This window comes from Crocuta crocuta, unplaced genomic scaffold (genome assembly GCF_008692635.1).
Source record: "Crocuta crocuta isolate KB4526 unplaced genomic scaffold, BGI_CrCroc_1.0 scaffold282, whole genome shotgun sequence".
NCBI classification, from domain to species: domain Eukaryota; kingdom Metazoa; phylum Chordata; class Mammalia; order Carnivora; family Hyaenidae; genus Crocuta; species Crocuta crocuta.
Window position 1 is genome coordinate 7,731,655 of NW_027529174.1, and position 17,618 is coordinate 7,749,272.

The 17,618-nt window shown below is 36.3% G+C and overlaps 1 protein-coding gene across 1 annotated transcript in view; it reads left to right on the forward strand.

The window, feature by feature from the left end:
- Nucleotides 1–17,618, forward strand: part of GABRA4 (gamma-aminobutyric acid type A receptor subunit alpha4) — a 67,873-nt gene that overhangs the window by 26,413 nt on the left and 23,842 nt on the right. Inside the window, exon 8 of the mRNA XM_077757709.1 lies at nucleotides 2,819–3,078. Within this exon, the coding sequence (XP_077613835.1) occupies nucleotides 2,819–3,078 (260 nt within the window). The remainder of the gene's footprint in view (nucleotides 1–2,818; nucleotides 3,079–17,618) is intronic.

A 17,618-nucleotide genomic window follows, 5' to 3' on the forward strand; every position in this document is an offset into this window, starting at 1 on the left:
AAAAAAAAAATTCTATGGTTGTTGAAATGTTTTCAGGGTAGTTGCCAGCAAAGCCATTTAGACAGATGCACTGTCTTCTTAGATGCAGAGGAAGCATGGCTTCTTATCCGAAGGGATGGCTTCTGTTTTCTATTCTTTTAGTATTTATTTAACCAAATGCTCTGTATAAAAACAGCTGTAATAAGCACATTCCTGCCATGCTAGCGCTTTCTTTAAATTTGATCACCAGGCAGACAGAACTTCTTTTTTTTTTAATTTTTTTTATAGTTTATTTANATGACTAAAGAAAGGGATGGCAACTTCAAACACTTAGCCAATTGTTTATGCAGGCTACTGTTCCTAACTTTGCCAATAGTCAGAAAATATGAACCATAGTATCATATACCCTTCAAGGGCTAGTCTACAGACTTTAAAATCAAACTGATTCAAATCAGCAAAAAAAAAAAAGGAATGGAATGTGGCCACATATCCAGGACTTTTTGCATTTATGTCCATAGTATAATGTAACATCTTCATGAAACTGGTGACCTACCCTCCTTAACGATCAGAAAGAAATTTGAGGACTCATGGCTCAATAATTGCATTAATATCCTACTTACTTAGCATTAACAAAGGAATTTCTTTAAATGATAGCAGGAGAAGATTATTTCAGGTCTGTGAGAGAAATTGTATAGCACATAAAAATAATTGTTCAAAGTGACATGGGAAATCCCAAATTGCTTATATTTGAGTTTTAGTTTTCCTTTTTGGTTATCACATGCTTTATGGAATTTTTTGAGTTCTGAGGTAGTATTCTTATTTAGGCTGCACTGTTCATATTTTATTTCCAAGTGCCTTCAGCATAATTTTTAGTAGAGGAAATAAGGAAGTTGTAGAACATTTTTGAATTCTTAATAGACCATTAAACTTAAATTTTAGTGAACAAGAAGAAAAACTTTGATTTATCTTCAAACTTTGTAACTAAAATTTTTAAAATTAATTTACATCTCACAGACAGCATGGGAAAGCTGACATTTTTTCTGAGATTCAAAATGGAGGCCTAAAAGTTCAAAGTTCTCTTTCTGAATTGAAGTCCAATAAAGTCACAATACTCCATTTTCTAGCTATTTCAATATCTCTTTATTTCACCCAAAAAACATTTTAAAATCTGTTTGAAACAAATAAAATTCTAAAACAACCTCACAATTATTTTTTCAAAAGGGAATACAGTGAAATCCTCAAATTTCTTTCTTTGTTTATGGAATATTTTAAAAAGATCTATAGTTTATATACTGCACAATAGCTTTAATTTTTTATGTCCTAAAATTGGCAATTCAGAGGGGACTAGAGAAAAAATGGGTTAGTGAGGAGGTGAAAAAATGAGTTTTTACTTCTTATGCCTTTCTCATGTATCCAGCATTAACTGAAGTATGGTAAATCCTGAAGAAATGTTAGACATTTCTGCCCACAAGAAGGCTACACCAAATCAAGTTGTGGAAACAGGCTTACCTACATGGAATAATTAGGGAACAAGGCAGAATATAATTAAATTCTGAGTTGAGAAGACAATATAGTTTTTCTCTAAGTTCAAATATTATTATTCCTTTATTGCATGGAGCTCACTAATTCTTCAGTTTGACATGTCTTATTTGGCTGTCAACTAAGGATTGACATAGATTGGAACATAGGTTAGGTGTCTCCATCATCATCGTTGTTGTCATCATTCATCATCATCATCATCTTTCGCCTCCTCATCCCCAAACATCTGGGTGTGTCAGTTGAGGAGCTATTCTGAGCATTATATAGAATGATTTTAAATGGATCTAGTAAATTCTCATAGAAATTTTCAAGCTTAACTAGATAACATAGATTAAATATACAGATAGATAAAGATGCAGAAGGAGACAACTATTAGCATCTTTAAATAATGCATTTCTCTATAGTTCCAGTGGCAAGTGGAATTTTTATACTGAGAATGAGGACTAACCTTTTTTTCAGGTTGAGGAGAAGGCTTCTCTGGAAATGATATGCTTTGGAAGCCTATTGATGAAAGAGAAGTACCTTTATTCTTATGGCAAAGATTTTCCTGCCTATCAAGAAAGAGAAGCACCTCTATTCTTATTGCAGAGATTTTCCTGCATGGTAGAAGTCCAATATTTTTAAAACCAAATTATTCTAGAAATCAATTTTTCCAGAAATCTACCTTCATTGCTTTTTATAAATTAAGCTCTTTCACAACTAGATTATTATTTTATTATATCTTAATTCAATAGGTAATATTCACTTAAAGATTATAAATATCTATAATTCATGCTTTTTCTGGTAATGATTCTCAATAGCAATGGTCCATGTCTATCCCATAAATTCTGATGCTCCAAATTACAATGCTATCAACTTCTCACTCCTGGTTGAGAATAAGCACTTTGATAAGTAACACTTCCTGTTAGGTGGGTGTGTTGACTTTCTCAGATATGCTGGCACAGATACTAATACCAGTCCAACATATGATAGGTGCCTTGTATATTTGTAATTTTTATAGTAAACCCAAAAGGTAAGTATCAAATGAAGCCCAGTGAGTTTTCCTTACTTAATCCAGGTGGCACTGAGCCAAGTATTAGTAGAGGCAGGATTTTAATTATATCTGTCTCTTACTCAAAAACCCGTGCCAATTTCACTGAACCACTAGGATTTGAACCTTCCACCAAAGATGGTTTGGTCTGAGATATTGTAAACTTTGTGACCCCTCCCCCACCAAATACCTAGGTTTGTTGGTTTGTTGGTTTGTTTCCATAAAAATAATGGTAAAGTATTTTGTCTCTTTGCTCTTTTGCTTTTGAAGGAATAACCACAGTCCTCACCATGACCACACTGAGCATCAGTGCCCGGCATTCTTTGCCCAAAGTGTCCTATGCTACTGCCATGGATTGGTTTATAGCTGTCTGCTTTGCTTTCGTATTTTCTGCACTTATTGAGTTTGCTGCTGTCAATTATTTTACCAATATTCAAATGGAAAAAGCCAAAAAGAAGTCATCAAAAGCCCCCCAGGAAATCCCAGCTGCTCCAGTGCTGAAAGAAAAGCATCCTGAAACACCTCTGCAGGTATTTGACCTAATCTCTTTCCATTGAGGATTTCAGCTTTTTGGTCAGATTTGCATTGCCCAGGGGGATAAACAGAAAATTTGAAAATCCCAATAACAATGTGTAAGTCATTTAAAGTCCAGAAAGATATAAAAGAATAATTGTAAATTTCAACTTTAGCACAGTGATTAATGGCCTAAAAATTAAACAGAATGGATGAGCTAGATTTACAGGGGGCTAGTTGTTTGAAACTTCCTGTCAGAATTAAAAGATTTTGACAGGTAAAATCTTATGTGTACTATTAAGAGGAACCTGTGGATATCTTTGAGTGGGTTGAGAAGGCATTTTGGTAGAGTTCATTGAACAAAATAAAGCAGCAGTTCTTAACATGATCCCACGTTAGAACTATCCCATGGGGCTGGAGGGGCCTGTGCCCTTGTATTAAACAAGAAAATAAAAGCAATAAACAAGAAGACCCACAGTTGTAGTTGATGTACGCCCAAGATGGAAAATTCTTGTCCTAAAGGGACAGACATAGAAGGATGTAAAAACCTAAGAGCTACTGTAATTTACATTGAGCACATTAGTGATTCTGCAATTTAAAAAAGTTTTAAAGTGACTTTTTCCTCACAGACTCCAGTTGCACAAAAATAGCAAGCTCTTCATGAAAACAAGGAAGCCAACAGGCAGCTCCTCTTCCTTTACCTCCTTCTCCCTCTCTTCCTCCATCTCTTTCTTACCCTCACTCTACTCAGCCTCTTTATTGACTCAGCAGACATGTGTCTGTGGTCACTTATCCGCAGCCTTATTGTAGTTGCCACGAGTAGTGATCTACTCACCAATCATAGTATAACCAAATTATCAACTTTATTGTGTGTAGATAAAACTCATTCCCTTTATTTGTTAAATCATTCATTAATTCCTTCATTTGCTAACTCTTCAACAAATACACATTCAGCGCCAACCATGTGACAGACTGTGTTTTGGGCTGAGAATCAACAGTGTATGTAACCCCCCCCCCCAAATGTCCTGCTCTATGGAGCTTACATTTATGTATGTAGAATGAGAAGAGGGAGACAGATGATTTAAAATAGCATAAATAGGGGTGTCTGGGTGGCTCAGTTGGTTAAGAATCCACCTTCAGCCTAAGTCATGATCTCCTGGTCCTCTCTGGGGTCTGTGAGTTCAAGCCCCCAGATGGGCTCTGTGCTGACGGCTGAGCCTGCTTTGGATTCTGTCTCCCTCTCTCCCTGCCCCTCACCCCCCATCCCCTCTGTGTCTCTCTGTCTCTCAGAAATGAATAAACATTAAAAGTTTTTTTTAAGCATAAATAATAAAACGTGCAGCGTGTTAGATGCTGACAGTCTGCAATAGCAAGGAAGCACCTAAGAGGAAGGAAGCATGTATGCATTGTGAGAGGGCTGGGGTACCATTCAGAATACAGGTGGTCAGTAAAGTCCTCCGCGGGAAGATGGAGGGCAGCCAGGTGGTCCGGGAAGTCCTCTGCAGGAAGATGGCCTTAGAACAAATTAAGTTCGGTGCTTGCTCTGGCAGGAATTAACTGGTGAAGTTTCAACAGTCTATACCTCCTATTGAGCTTCAGGCACTGGTTCTTTAAGAATGGTGTGTGTGCAGATAGGGAAATTACTGCCCTTTCCATTAAGTCAATTTAAATAGTTTACATTTTCCTTTAGAATAACTCATTTCGCAAGATTTTCAAAATCATTAGAATGGATTTTGTATATTTTTCAGTTAAAAAACTGGTTATCTGCAATTTTGGCCCTTTCCCATTACCTGTGGGTAGATTTATGCCATCTCTGGCTTTTATTGTCATTTTAGTTGCTTTGCTCTCTTGTATTGAGGCCTTGGTAGAAAAATTCTATTTACCATTCCTTTAAAAAAAATAAGCCTTGGATATTTAGTTATCTGTTTGTTTGTTTATTAACTTTCTGTGTTCTAATTGTTGATTTGTGATGTATTTCACTTCCATCTTTTTATAGGTTAATTACGTTACTCTTTTCTAGCTTCTTGGTTAATTCTTAGTAATTTATTTTTACTGTTTTTTCTTTAATAATAGTTTCCTTTATTGCAATGAGCTGTACTGCGTACAGCCTTGCTCATAGTTAGTTAATAACTTTGGATATATATTACCATAATTATTTGCAAAGTATTCTATAATTTCATGACTGTTTTTCTCTACAGTATTGGGAAGATAATATTAAAATTTGCAAAGTGGAGTTGGTTTGTTTATTTAGCTCCACTGTTTATTTCTAGTTGTATCACATTGTGTTCAGAAATGTTACCTGTATAAGCATAAATGTTATCATACTTCCATTGTGCTCTGAATTATGTTCAAACCTTATAAAAGTTTGATGGCGGTTTCAAAGAAATTGATTTCTTGTTATTAAATCAGTTTTACTTAAAACATTATTATTTCATTTGTCTAAGAAATCACCTCTTGTCTTCTTGATTTTTCAAATAAGAAAGACACAAACAATTCTCCCAATACTATGAGATTGTGTTGATTTTTTTTTTTTTGCATTTTAACTTTTTGGTTTTATACACTTTGATATTCTGATATTTATCATGTAAAAATTCATATCTGCTCAATTTTTGTATCAGTATATGTATTTTTGCTTCCATATAATACCTTTTCCCTTGAATTCTATTTTGTCTGATTTTAATATTTTTTGGTGTTCTTTCTTAATATTAGCCTTTGTTATGTATTTTTATTGCTAAGATCCTTACTCTTTATTTTTTCATGTACTTTGGAAACTATCATATCTTTATATAACTAGTGGTTAATTTTAAGTTTTAAAACAATGTATTTCTACTGACGATTTCCTAATAATGTTGAAAGTGCAAGACATTCTGACTCTCCCATGTAGCTGTTAACTTCCCCCATCCCCTGGATTGCACAAGTCCAGAGATTCTGTATTTGGAGACATATTTTATATATCTAATTTTTCTATTTGTGATGAATTGGCATACTTCTTTTAATTTTTGCAAAGTGAACTTACACTAGTGCATAATGGAATATTATAGTTAAAAGTACCACTTAATCAGGATCCATGTATTTTGCAGAATTTCCAAAGGTGGGAAGAGAGCCAATAATCTTCTCTTTGTTCCTTTAAACACATCACTTGGCTGGAGTAGTTGTCATTGCCAATGAGTGCTTGGTTGAGCACATGCACTTGGCTAAGTCCACTCTGATTCAGTAACTCCTCTTGGCAGGAAGGGCCACAACCTGTGTGCAAATGACATAACAAGAGTCAAGAAGATTAAATTTGTTTTTGAGAGCATAGATCCATAGTATTTAAAGGTTGTGAAGGAAATCTGGTCAAAATATGCATCATAGGCTCCTGTCCTCTACAATATGTGACTGTTTATGTATGACAACCCAGATCTCCACAGCAGTTTACTTGGAGAATATCTGTATTCCAAAGACAGTGATTAATGGGTTAGCCCATCCTCCTAACTCCAGATTGCTGCCAGAGCATAGCTGGCATTGGAATGTCAGTTGTTATTGAATGGCGTTAGTATCAAGTTCAACTTTGAAGGTTGAAAACACATTAAAATTGAGAGAGGGAGAGTGGGGAGAACAGAGAGAGAGAGAAAGAGAGAGGCAAGGAGGGAGGGAAGGGGAAGAAAATTTAGGAGGAGAAAGAATATGTTAAGAGTAAAATTTTAAAATATATTATTGGAAGGAAATATTCTAAAAATATATAAGGTTTGGCGTTTCAGTAGAAATTCTAATCAGATAGCTGAAATTTGCTTATTCAAATATGTATTCCAACTTGTATGACTGTTTACTTATTGAACGACGCTGCCTTTGTTTAAAATGTGCTTAAACTCCTTATTTGGAATTGGTCTCAGAGACTACATGACATTTGGTAATTCATTTCTTTGGGTAAGGTCACTAGTGGTTTGATTCATTGTCACCATATGTGTCCTATGGCCAGTTAATGGCCTGGCAGAGGTGTATGGTGACCACTTCTGATCTTTGGGAATTGGAAAGCATGTGGTTTATGGAATATTCATGAAGCAAGGAAAAAAGGCTGATTGGCAGAATGTAAGGCCAACTATGGGCAGCTTGGATATGTCTTCTCTTACCTTAATTACCTTAAGTCTGCCTTTGATTCTGTCTTTCCAGTATTTGAGTTGAGCTTCATTGTTGTGGTTGTACACTTTCATATCCTTTCTACTTCTTAGAGCACCTCTATGATGCAGGTGATTTGGATTAATAGGATGGCTTAGAAAATAACTATAAAAAGTGAGGATTTCTTAAAATCATATTTTTAAAAAGGTATATTTGAAAATATGCCCTATAGTCCTTGTTCAGTTAAAAAGCATGCATTTATGAGTATATGTTGTATCTTGTGAAAAAACTCCAATGCTATAATGACTAAAATTATTTCGGCTTTTAAATTGTGGGGTCAGGTACTATGTGATATGCTTTACATGTATTTCATGATCAGGATAACTATTTCACAAATGAGGGAATTGTTAAGTTATGTAGTCAAGAAATGTAAACCAATATTTAGATTAATTCAGCTGTTATCAGAATGTAAAACTTGTTCTCTTTTATTTAAACTCTGTTTCATAGTATTTAATTTATGATATACTTATGAATAATAGTCATTAGAATGTATATATTGTATACATGCATAAAATAATCAACCCAATAGTCTTTTGTTCATATTTTTATGAATAATAACAATAGCAAAATATTCTGAATGCTTTTTACATGTCAGTGACAGGAACTTTTACAGACACTGTATACATAACTTAATTTAAAAAACTTAGAAAATGTGTCCTGTTGTAATCCATGTTTTACCAATAAGGAAATTGATAGGGATCAAGTGATCCTCCCAAAATCATGTAAGTTGCAGGGTTGGGCCAACAAAACCCATACTTCCAAGGCTAAAGCTATAATGATGGATTAGAAATGTTGAGTGGTGGAAATGGAGGATGAGATGGTGGTGGCATCATTCACTAGAACAGAGAAGAACAGTGATCCGCATTTAAGGAATGAGCTAAATTAGTTCAAGTTTAGACAGTGGCAATCTTCATAGCAGGGTATTGTCTCCCTTCACACGATAATGATTTTTCTGCTTTCAAATTACAGCATACCTTTCCTTCCCCATCTATTCAATTTCTTTGTTTCCTTTTCACTGTAACTATTTTTCATGGACATTTCATAGATTCTTACAAGGACACTTTTTAGATATGTTTTTTAATTTACTTATTTGGGGGGGCAGAGAGAGAGGGAGACAGAATTCCATGCAGGCTCTTTGCTCTCAGTACAGAACATGATGTGGGGCTCCATCTCATGAGCTGTGAGATCATGACCCGAGCTGAGACCAAAACCCAGATGCTTAACGGACAGAGCCACCCAAGCACCCTTCTTACAAAGGTATTTATAAAATTAGAGAGCTATTTGCTCTACTTAGAGTCTTTAAGAAAAAGATGATATAAAAAATAAATAATTAATGGTTCCTCTTGGATTCAATAATTCAAGTGCACTCATGAGAATCTCCTTTTTTACTACCCATTGTTCAAATTTAATCTCAAGCCATATTTCCCATATATGTATCTCATTCTGACTGAGCCCAGGGATCTCAAGGACATGGTCTCAAGGATCCATATTTAAAAATTGGGGGTGATAATAATAGAACCTACTGAAAAGGGTTATCGTGAGGGTTAGATAACATCATACATGTAAAGTACATAGTGCAAGCTCAGTGCCCAGTAAATAATCATGTGATTATTATTATCCTTTATTTCTTGAAGCATCTTCAACATTTAAAATATGTATCACAAAATTTATCATTTATAATATCCTAAAGTATTTTGCATTAGTAAATTGTTTCATATGTGATTGCTATATTTACCTAGCTTACATGGCAAGCTCCTTAATAAAATTGATTGTGGCTTTATTCTATTTTCTCACACAGCACAGTGCAATTACAGTTTATTGATGGATTATAAGGAGTCAACTATAGGAATCAGACAATGGAAAATGTGGTGCTTCTGAAATTATATATTTATCAACCATGTCCAAAAACATTTGTCTTTTATGCAAAGGTCTTTCTCACCTGAGTAAATGTGAACATCAAACAGATGTTAGTAGTGAGCTAGAGCCCAGTCACTGTGAGCATCTAGAACAGCAGATATTCAGTCTTAGCATTCTGAGATACACTTGTCGACAGTGGAACTTACCTCATGGGCCACAATAGAGAACTGAGGAGGACACTCTGTTTTTTTTTTTTTTAAATGTTTTATTTATTTCTAGGAGAGAGAGAGAGAGAGAGAGAGAGAAAGCGTGAGCAGGGGAGGGTCAGAGAGAGAGGGAGTCACAGACTCTGAAACAGGCTCCAGACTCTGAGCTAGCTGTCAGCACAGAGCCCGACGCGGGGCTCAAACCCATGAACCGTGAGATCATGACCTAAGCAAAAGTCGGATGCTTAACCAACTAAGCCACCCAGGCGCACCCTGAGGAGGACACTTTGAAAACAAAAATAAAACAAAACAAAAAGCTACAAGTGCAACTGTGTATTAAGAGGAAAGCATTGGGGCACTTGGGTGGCTCAATCGGTTAACCATCTGACTTCAGCTGAGGTCATGGTCTCTCGATTCGTGAGTTTGAGCCCTGTGTCGGACTCTGTGCTGACAGCTCAGAGCCTGAACCCTACTTCAGGTTCTGTGTCTCCCTCTCTCTCTGCCTCTCCCCCACTTGCGCTCTGTTTCGTTCTCTCTCTTTCAAAAATAAATAAAACACTTAAAAAATAAAAAAAAAGAGGAAAGCACTATTTGTTGTCTTTTGTCCATTTTAGTCATACCACTTAACACACGTCAATGACTATTAGCAACATCAACGTTAAATACAATGGTTTCCTAGTGGTTGGTAATACACAAGCTTCATTTCATTGCAACAGGATGTATAAACTAGGTCAGTTTCAGATTTTCATTTTAATCATTCTCAAAACTCCTCTTAGAAATGCTGTTCTTTAAATAGTTTAAGCTAACATGCAAAAAAACTTTCATTTTTCCATTTGTCCATATCTCTTTCATTTCTTAACTTAGTTTAAAATTTCCCTGGCAGTTTGAAAAAGGACATGAAGCAGCGCTCTCAGTTCACTTGACGTTTATGTATGTTCGTGACACTAGTTTAATGACATTCTTTAAATCTTATAGAAATTGTACCTCCCCAAGCCCATACCTTATTCAGTACAGGATGTTCTGTAGTTAGTAATTCTTTTTAGGCATTGAGTCATTGCTTAATCGCACAATTACTAAACTATATGATTTATGTCAAGAATAAGGGAATTTTGTTTCATCTCTGGCCATATTTTTTATCTTTTCGTTTTGTTACATGTCTTGTGCAGAATCATGAGGAATTGTCTTGTTGCTAACCCTTGATAACAAATCTAGTCATTTAACAAGCGTTTACCAAGCAACTGCTATGCACAGTCACCATGCAGGGCACAGAGGATTCAAAGACAAGACCTACGAGTGTTTTCTAGTGAGAGAGAGAGGCTGTTAGTCTTGTGAGTTAGTAGCATATTTAGTCTATAGAAGTGTGGTCTGAGTCCTGGTTTTAGATTAGTACACGCATACTTTTAGTAGTGGGAACTTACTCTCAAATCTTCACTGCTACCTTAGACTTATCTGCTGAAATACTATATTCAATTACATATTGGGAACCTATTATATTTATTTCTTTTAATGTTTTATTTATTTCTAGGAGAGAGAGAGAGAAAGAGACAGCGTGAGAGAGAGAAAGAGGGTCAGAGAGAGAAGGAGTCACAGACTGAAACAGGCTCCAGGCTCTGAGCTGGCAGTCAGCACAGAGCCCGACGCGGAGCTCGAACCCACAAACCACGAGATCATGACCTAAGCGAAAGTCGGACGCTTAACCGACTAAGCCACCCAGGCGCCCCAGGAACCTATTATATTTATGAAATACCTATTAGGTGTCAGTATGCTGGGAATACTGTACTCACTCCCTTCATAGATATGAAAATAGTAGGGAAGGTCAGCATTCAATGATTAATTTCAAATAATTAAATAATGATTAATGTACAAAATGCTGTGAAGGAGAAGCAGAGGGTGTAATGATAAGTTATATCACAGAGAATTCAGCTGAGACTTCACTTATTTTTTTGAAATGCAAAAAGTGGCAAGTTAAGAGACATCATTAAAATGTCAAATGGAGGAGAAGCAATCAGTTTTAGTAGCTCATTTAAACCACATTGTGCATATTTTGGTGACTATTGGTAATAATCACACGGGAAGAAAAATGCCAACATTAACAGCATAATTAAAAATTTAGTCTCTTTATTCCCCCAGAATGTGAAATGCCATAATTTTAATGCTGCATTAGGAAGGCAAGATATATTAGGTAGTGTTCAAGGAAAGAGTAAGGCATCTTATAAACTTAGTGTAATACAGTGTAGGGTGTGTGTGTGTGTGTGTGTGTGTGTGTGTGTGTCTGTGTCTCTGTGTGTGTAGTATAGATATAGGTTAATAGTAAATCTAATTTTTATTTCCATGTATTCTATGTTTANGTGTGATATAGGTTAATAGTAAATCTAATTTTTATTTCCATGTATTCTATGTTTACAAATATCATGGCAAAGGAAGGGGCTGTGAAGTCTATTTATATATTACATAGAATTTGGGGAGGTATCATGTCATTACCATGATCATCATCATTTTTTTTATTGTCTATAAGGTACCATATAAATGTGTGTGTGCATATATGTATATGTATATATATATATATCCTATACATATGTGTATGTGTATAATATATAGTGCTAGTTACTTTATATATGTTAGCTTTAATTTCTACAGTGAGCCCCAGGATGAATTGTTGTGTTGTTATACACATAATTTTATGGCTGAGGAAAATAAGCCTCGGTGAAGTGTTTTAGGACACTTTCAAATGCACGGTGCTGCCTCTCACTAGAGAAAACAAGGAGGCATAAAGGAATTTTGTCTTTACTTTCAGTTCTCCAATGTAGTTTTAATAACACAGCCCAATATTTGGGCTTGCACTTCTCTGTCAGATGAACAAGTTAGGCAAGATAATATATAAACTTCCTTCAAATTGAAAAATCCATGTTACTACAAACTCATTCACTCTCTAAAACTAATGCCAGCTTGCTTTATACTCTTTAACATGGCTTACTCCAGTAAAACTGATTAGAAGGAGGATGATTCTTTTTGGGTTCACTGAATCAGATGAAATTAAATATTCAAGTTATTTTATGCTCACCTATGTAGCAAAAATCAGACTACTCCAATGGCAATAAAAGCATCAACTGATACTATGTTGCCAAGTGCCAGAGAGTATTATAAGCATTTTACATATATTAACTCATATAATTGTCACAGCGGTCCTGTCTGACCTTCATCCTATCTGACAGATGAGGAAGTTGAAGCACAGAGAGGCCTAAGTGATTTGTCCAAGCCAAGATTTAAGCCCAGGAAGTCTGGCTGCCAAGGGGAGTTTACAACCGCTAGGAATTGCCACTGTGGGTACAACCCAAGACCGCCACTACGGACCCTCTGCTGTGTCTACCACCACATACTCATTCTCCGCCCCATTTCCTGCTTTCCCGAGGGCTCTTTTAATGTTCACATTGTTGAAAGGCTAAGCCATACTTTGAAACTCTATCCCGTTTATAAACAAGCCCTATCCCTTAGCTAGTAGTTTGTTTAGTTTACATAGAAGCCCAAATCACAGAAAAGTAGGCACACTCTCCACATGCCCAGCTTTGCATAAAATACATGAAATACACGAGATCCATTTCAAGGCTAAAAATGACAAATAGATTCAATGCAGTCATTTCGACAAACTATAGAGCAGTCCATAGTTTTACCACTTTTTGACATTTTAAACATTCAAAAACATTCAAAAGTATTACCGTTTTTTTTTATTTGAAATAGCCTGTCTTACACATGTTTATATCTTCAATTAACAATGTTTACTTAGAATATTTATTCAGAAGAATTGTTTTAAATGTTGTAAGGAAAATTTTAAAGGAGTTCAAGAGTGAGTTTTTGCTCTAAATGAATTTATACTATATCAGGTGGCAGAGTATAGTGATATAAATAATCAAGAGGGGCAAATACTCTGTAGGGATCAAGGAATGTTTTAAGAAACATCTCAAACTTGGGAGGGCATGGTGGGAGAACTCAGCCTACCAATGAGGTGTATTTTACCAAAGGTCAGCAGATGCAGGAGAATAGCAAGGAAATGAGCTAGCTCGTTCCTATAAATACCATTAGTTTTTTTTGTGATATTTATGGACTAGCCTAAGGATCGTTCTGGAATTGCTATAGGACTAATAAACTATTCCTATATTACTGGAATTTTTATGACTTCTCCATTTAATCCATTATTTATCCAGCACATCTGGCACAAATTTGTGAAGCACCTAGCAAGTATTTGAGTAATACTTACTGATTGATTTCATTCTTCATACAATTAAGATACAGACTCGGGTGCCAGGGACAGTAATATATGAAGGAACCACATATTTAATCAGTGAAATTTTATTAAAAGTGCTTTAATTTATTTTTTATTATTTTTAATGATTATTTTTGAGGGAGAGAGAGAGAGAAAGAGAACAAGCAGAGGAGGGGCAGAAAGAAAGGGAGACAGAATCTGAAGCAGGCTCCAGGTTCCAAACTGTCAGCACAAAGTCCAACGTGGGGCTCGAACTCACAAACCAAACTGTGAGATCGTGACCTGAGTCAACATCAAATGCTCAGCCTCCTGAGCCACCCAGGTCCCCCTAAAAGTATTTTTTTAAATGGCATTTCAAGTTTTTATTAATTTTGTGATCTTTTTCCATCTCTGTTAGTAATGTAGGTGAACCAGCCCTTCTTCAAGAGTGAAAAAAAATCAGCTTCAAAAATTACAGCTGCTTGAAACAAATTCCCTCAATGTTTAGCTACATTTTCCAGCAAATTCTTTTCCCTAAGCTACTATGTAAGATTATTCATTCCTTCTGGTTTATTTAGCAAAGCTGCCAATTTCCCTTTTGCTATTTTGAGGGACTAATTTCTCACAACATAATATACATAGCTAAATCTCTAGCTTTTCACTCAGCCTCAGATGTTTCAGAAGTTTCAAGAATTATCAGTTTGCATATTACTTATTTCATTTCACTTAAATGAATTAGAGGATATTATGCATAAAGATATCTTTGGTCGAAGATTATTATCTATTTTGGTCAATTTAAGGACAAGGCACTTTGCACTCAGATATTATGGCATGATATGGTTTTCTACATTCTAGTATTTCAGATTTCACAAGATCCTGCCTAGCTTCGTTGCCTGAATAACACATCTTATTCTTTCACAAAGCCCCTCTTATTAGTGACCCTAAATTTTCATATTCCTCTTAGCTATTCTGCAAAGTTCTGTTCTTGCTCCCTCTGTTTCTCTCTCTTGTACTTTGACTTCAATTTTTGGAACTTCAACGTCTTTGTATAGATGACCAGCGTGGAGACTGATTTATTCTTTCCAGTCTCATGATCCCCAACCATGTAGTCCAGTGAATTTGGCTTCTCTTTCAAGCTCTTTCTCTGTCTCTCTCTTCTGGGGGAAGTTTGGCTGAAACAAAATTTTAGAGGTGCTTGGATCGTCCAGTGGATTGAGCGTCTGACTCCTGACTTCAGCTTAGATCACTATCCAAGGGTCATGGGATCAAGTCCTGCATTGGGCTCTGTGCTGAGCATGGAGCCTGCTTCAGATTCTCTCTCTTTTCTGCCTTTCTCCCCTCACTCATTTGCTCTCTTTCTCTCTAACATAAAAAAATTAAAAACTTTAAAAAATTACTTTTACTTGCTTTTTGTTTGACTAATTGAAAACAGTTGTGGGGTGCCTGGGCGGCTCTGTCAGTTGAACTCAGGTCATGATCTTGCAGTTCATGAGTTCGAGCCCTGCACTGGGCTCTGTGCTGAGAGCTTGGTGCCTGGAGCCTGCTTCAGAGTCTGTTTCCCTCTCTCTCTCTCTGCCCTCCCTCTGCTCACGGTCTCTCTCTCTCTTTCTCTCTCTCTCTCTCTGAAAAATAAACATAAGAAAAGGAAGGAAGGAAGGAAGGAAGGAAGGAAGGAAGGAAGGAAGGAAGGAAGGAAGAAAGAAAGAAAGAGAAAAGAAGAAAGAAACAGTGTGGGCTCCAGAGTCAGAGAAAAACTGTCTTTAAGAGATTCAAAGAAAGAAATGGGGGTGTGAGGATGAGGGTGTGGTTTAGTTTCTCTGATAGCACTTTCTATTTTTGCCTCTCTGAAAGGATTGTCTAAACCTAATCCGTTTACTGGGGATATCAAGGGGTCCCTTGAAAGGGGAAAACCATACCATTAAAATAAAAGGAGGACATATGAAGGAAGAAGGATCCCCATCACTTAACACATCCATACTTTCTCTTCAGCCACATCTTTGGCACTTGAGGATTAACATTTTCAAAGAGAACGTGGCAAAAGGTGGTACGGACTCTGTATTCAAATAGTGGAAAGTCAACTCTTCACAGACAAAATGGGATAGTTTTGTTTCTAGTTTAATGAGCTGTGAGCATATGTGAACATCTGGACAGACTTTTTTAACAAGTCTTTAAGAATACAAACTTTTGGACCAATATTTAGCATAGAGCCTGGCACCCAGTAAATGCTCATCCAATATTTGCTGATTGAGTCCATGGATGAAAGAAAGAATGAATGCAATGTGGTCTCTGTAATGTATTAGTAATAATAATAGTGACAGGAAAGAGAAGTCCTAGATGACCACAATAATAGAGAGAAACCCCAAACTCCCATTCCAGTATTGCTTTTTTACTTTTTGAGGCTCACACCAAGTTTGGGGATTACTGAAGGGAATCTGTAGGACTCATTTCTTGACCCCAAACCACCTGGTTTCTTTGGAAGTCTACCATATGAAGAAACTATTATCCCTGCCTTTTTAATGGGCTGTGACTTTGACTCAGTCTTATTTGGGTTACTCTGGCTACTGATATAGACAGGCTACTAGATGGGAAGTGAGAGGCCTGTTCAACTGTACTGTCCAGGCTATAGCTGGAACACAAGGAAAAGTTCTCTGGTTGTATGTGGGAGAAGGTTATAACTGATACCCTCCTGAGAGCTGGTTTGAATGGAGAAGGTCTTAGAAAGGCATCCTGCTTGGACGGTGAGAAAAGGAGGCCTCGTGGAGCTTCAAGATGCTTCCACAGAAAGTAAGCAAGAGCTGGAAACCATATAGTAACTTGATAGTTATATTCTTAGGGCAGATCTGCCACTAAAAAGTACGGAGTGGGGCGCTTGAGTGACTCAGTTGGTTAAGCAATCTGATTCTTGATTTGAGCTCAGGTCATGATGTCACGGTTCCTGCACTGCTGCCAGTACAGACCCTGCTTGAGATTCTCTCTCTTTCCCTCTCTCTCTGCCCCTTCCCACCCCTCTCTCTCACTCTTTCTCAAAAAAAAAAAAGAAAAAAAAAGATAAACTTTAAAAAAACACGGGCAGCAGTGATGAATGGAGAAAGTGTGGGCTGAGCACTTGACCTTCATGGCTTCCCCTTCCATGACCTGCAACTTGTTTTGAAAAAAGCCCATTTTTATTAGGTTGAACCATATGAAAAGACCATTTGTTCTGGTTAAAAACGGTTTAAAAAAGTCAAAAACGGTCTTTTGAAGTGAAGATGAGACTTAGATCTGACTTAACAATTTCCTTTATCAACTTTTTCTTTTTGACAGGAAAATAGGTAATTAGAAATTGTCCTAGTGATTACAGTGATTAGCATTTTAAAATTTATTTGTTTGTTTTCAAGACAAAAATTTAGGTTGGAGCTGAGAATGTCAAAACCTTGGACCTGTACTCAGTGTGCCTGGGGCTGATGGAAACATACCCTCTATGGGCATCTTAATACTCTCAGTAGGATTGTTTTGTTAGTTTATTTATTTAATTTTGACTGGAAGCAATTGAAGCTTATACAGACGCAGAGCATCAACAGACACTCTCCCCTGTGGTTAGCTCACTATTGCTGCTTCGGCAAGCAAGAAACCCACTTTGCTAAAGGCTTAGCTGATCCTGAAAAATGTTAACATGCTTTCTGCTTAATGTTTACCGACGGGCTGATCTAAAAATGGCACCAAGGAGGTTACCTATTATCCACAAAGCAAGAATACATTTTGGGACTGAAATAGATTACAGTCAATGGGGACTTGATCTGCTGACAGAAACTTGTATTAGTATCCCTGAGCGATTCATAAAAATAGAATTAGATTTTATGTGGTAAATCCTGTTTGTTTTTGGTTAATTAAAAAAAAATGAATCTCTCCTTTAGTACTTCCAGTATTCAAGTTCTTTTTCTCTTTGACTTTTTTCCCCACAGTGTTTCTTTATGAATTGCACTCATCTTTCAAAATTATGTAAATCATTCCTTTTGCACATTTGCAATGGGTAATATCCTTTGTACCACAGCCAAATTTATTTTATCAAATTCATTACTAAAAATACTTTAAAGAAGGGTTTTAAAGCACATTGAGATAGAAT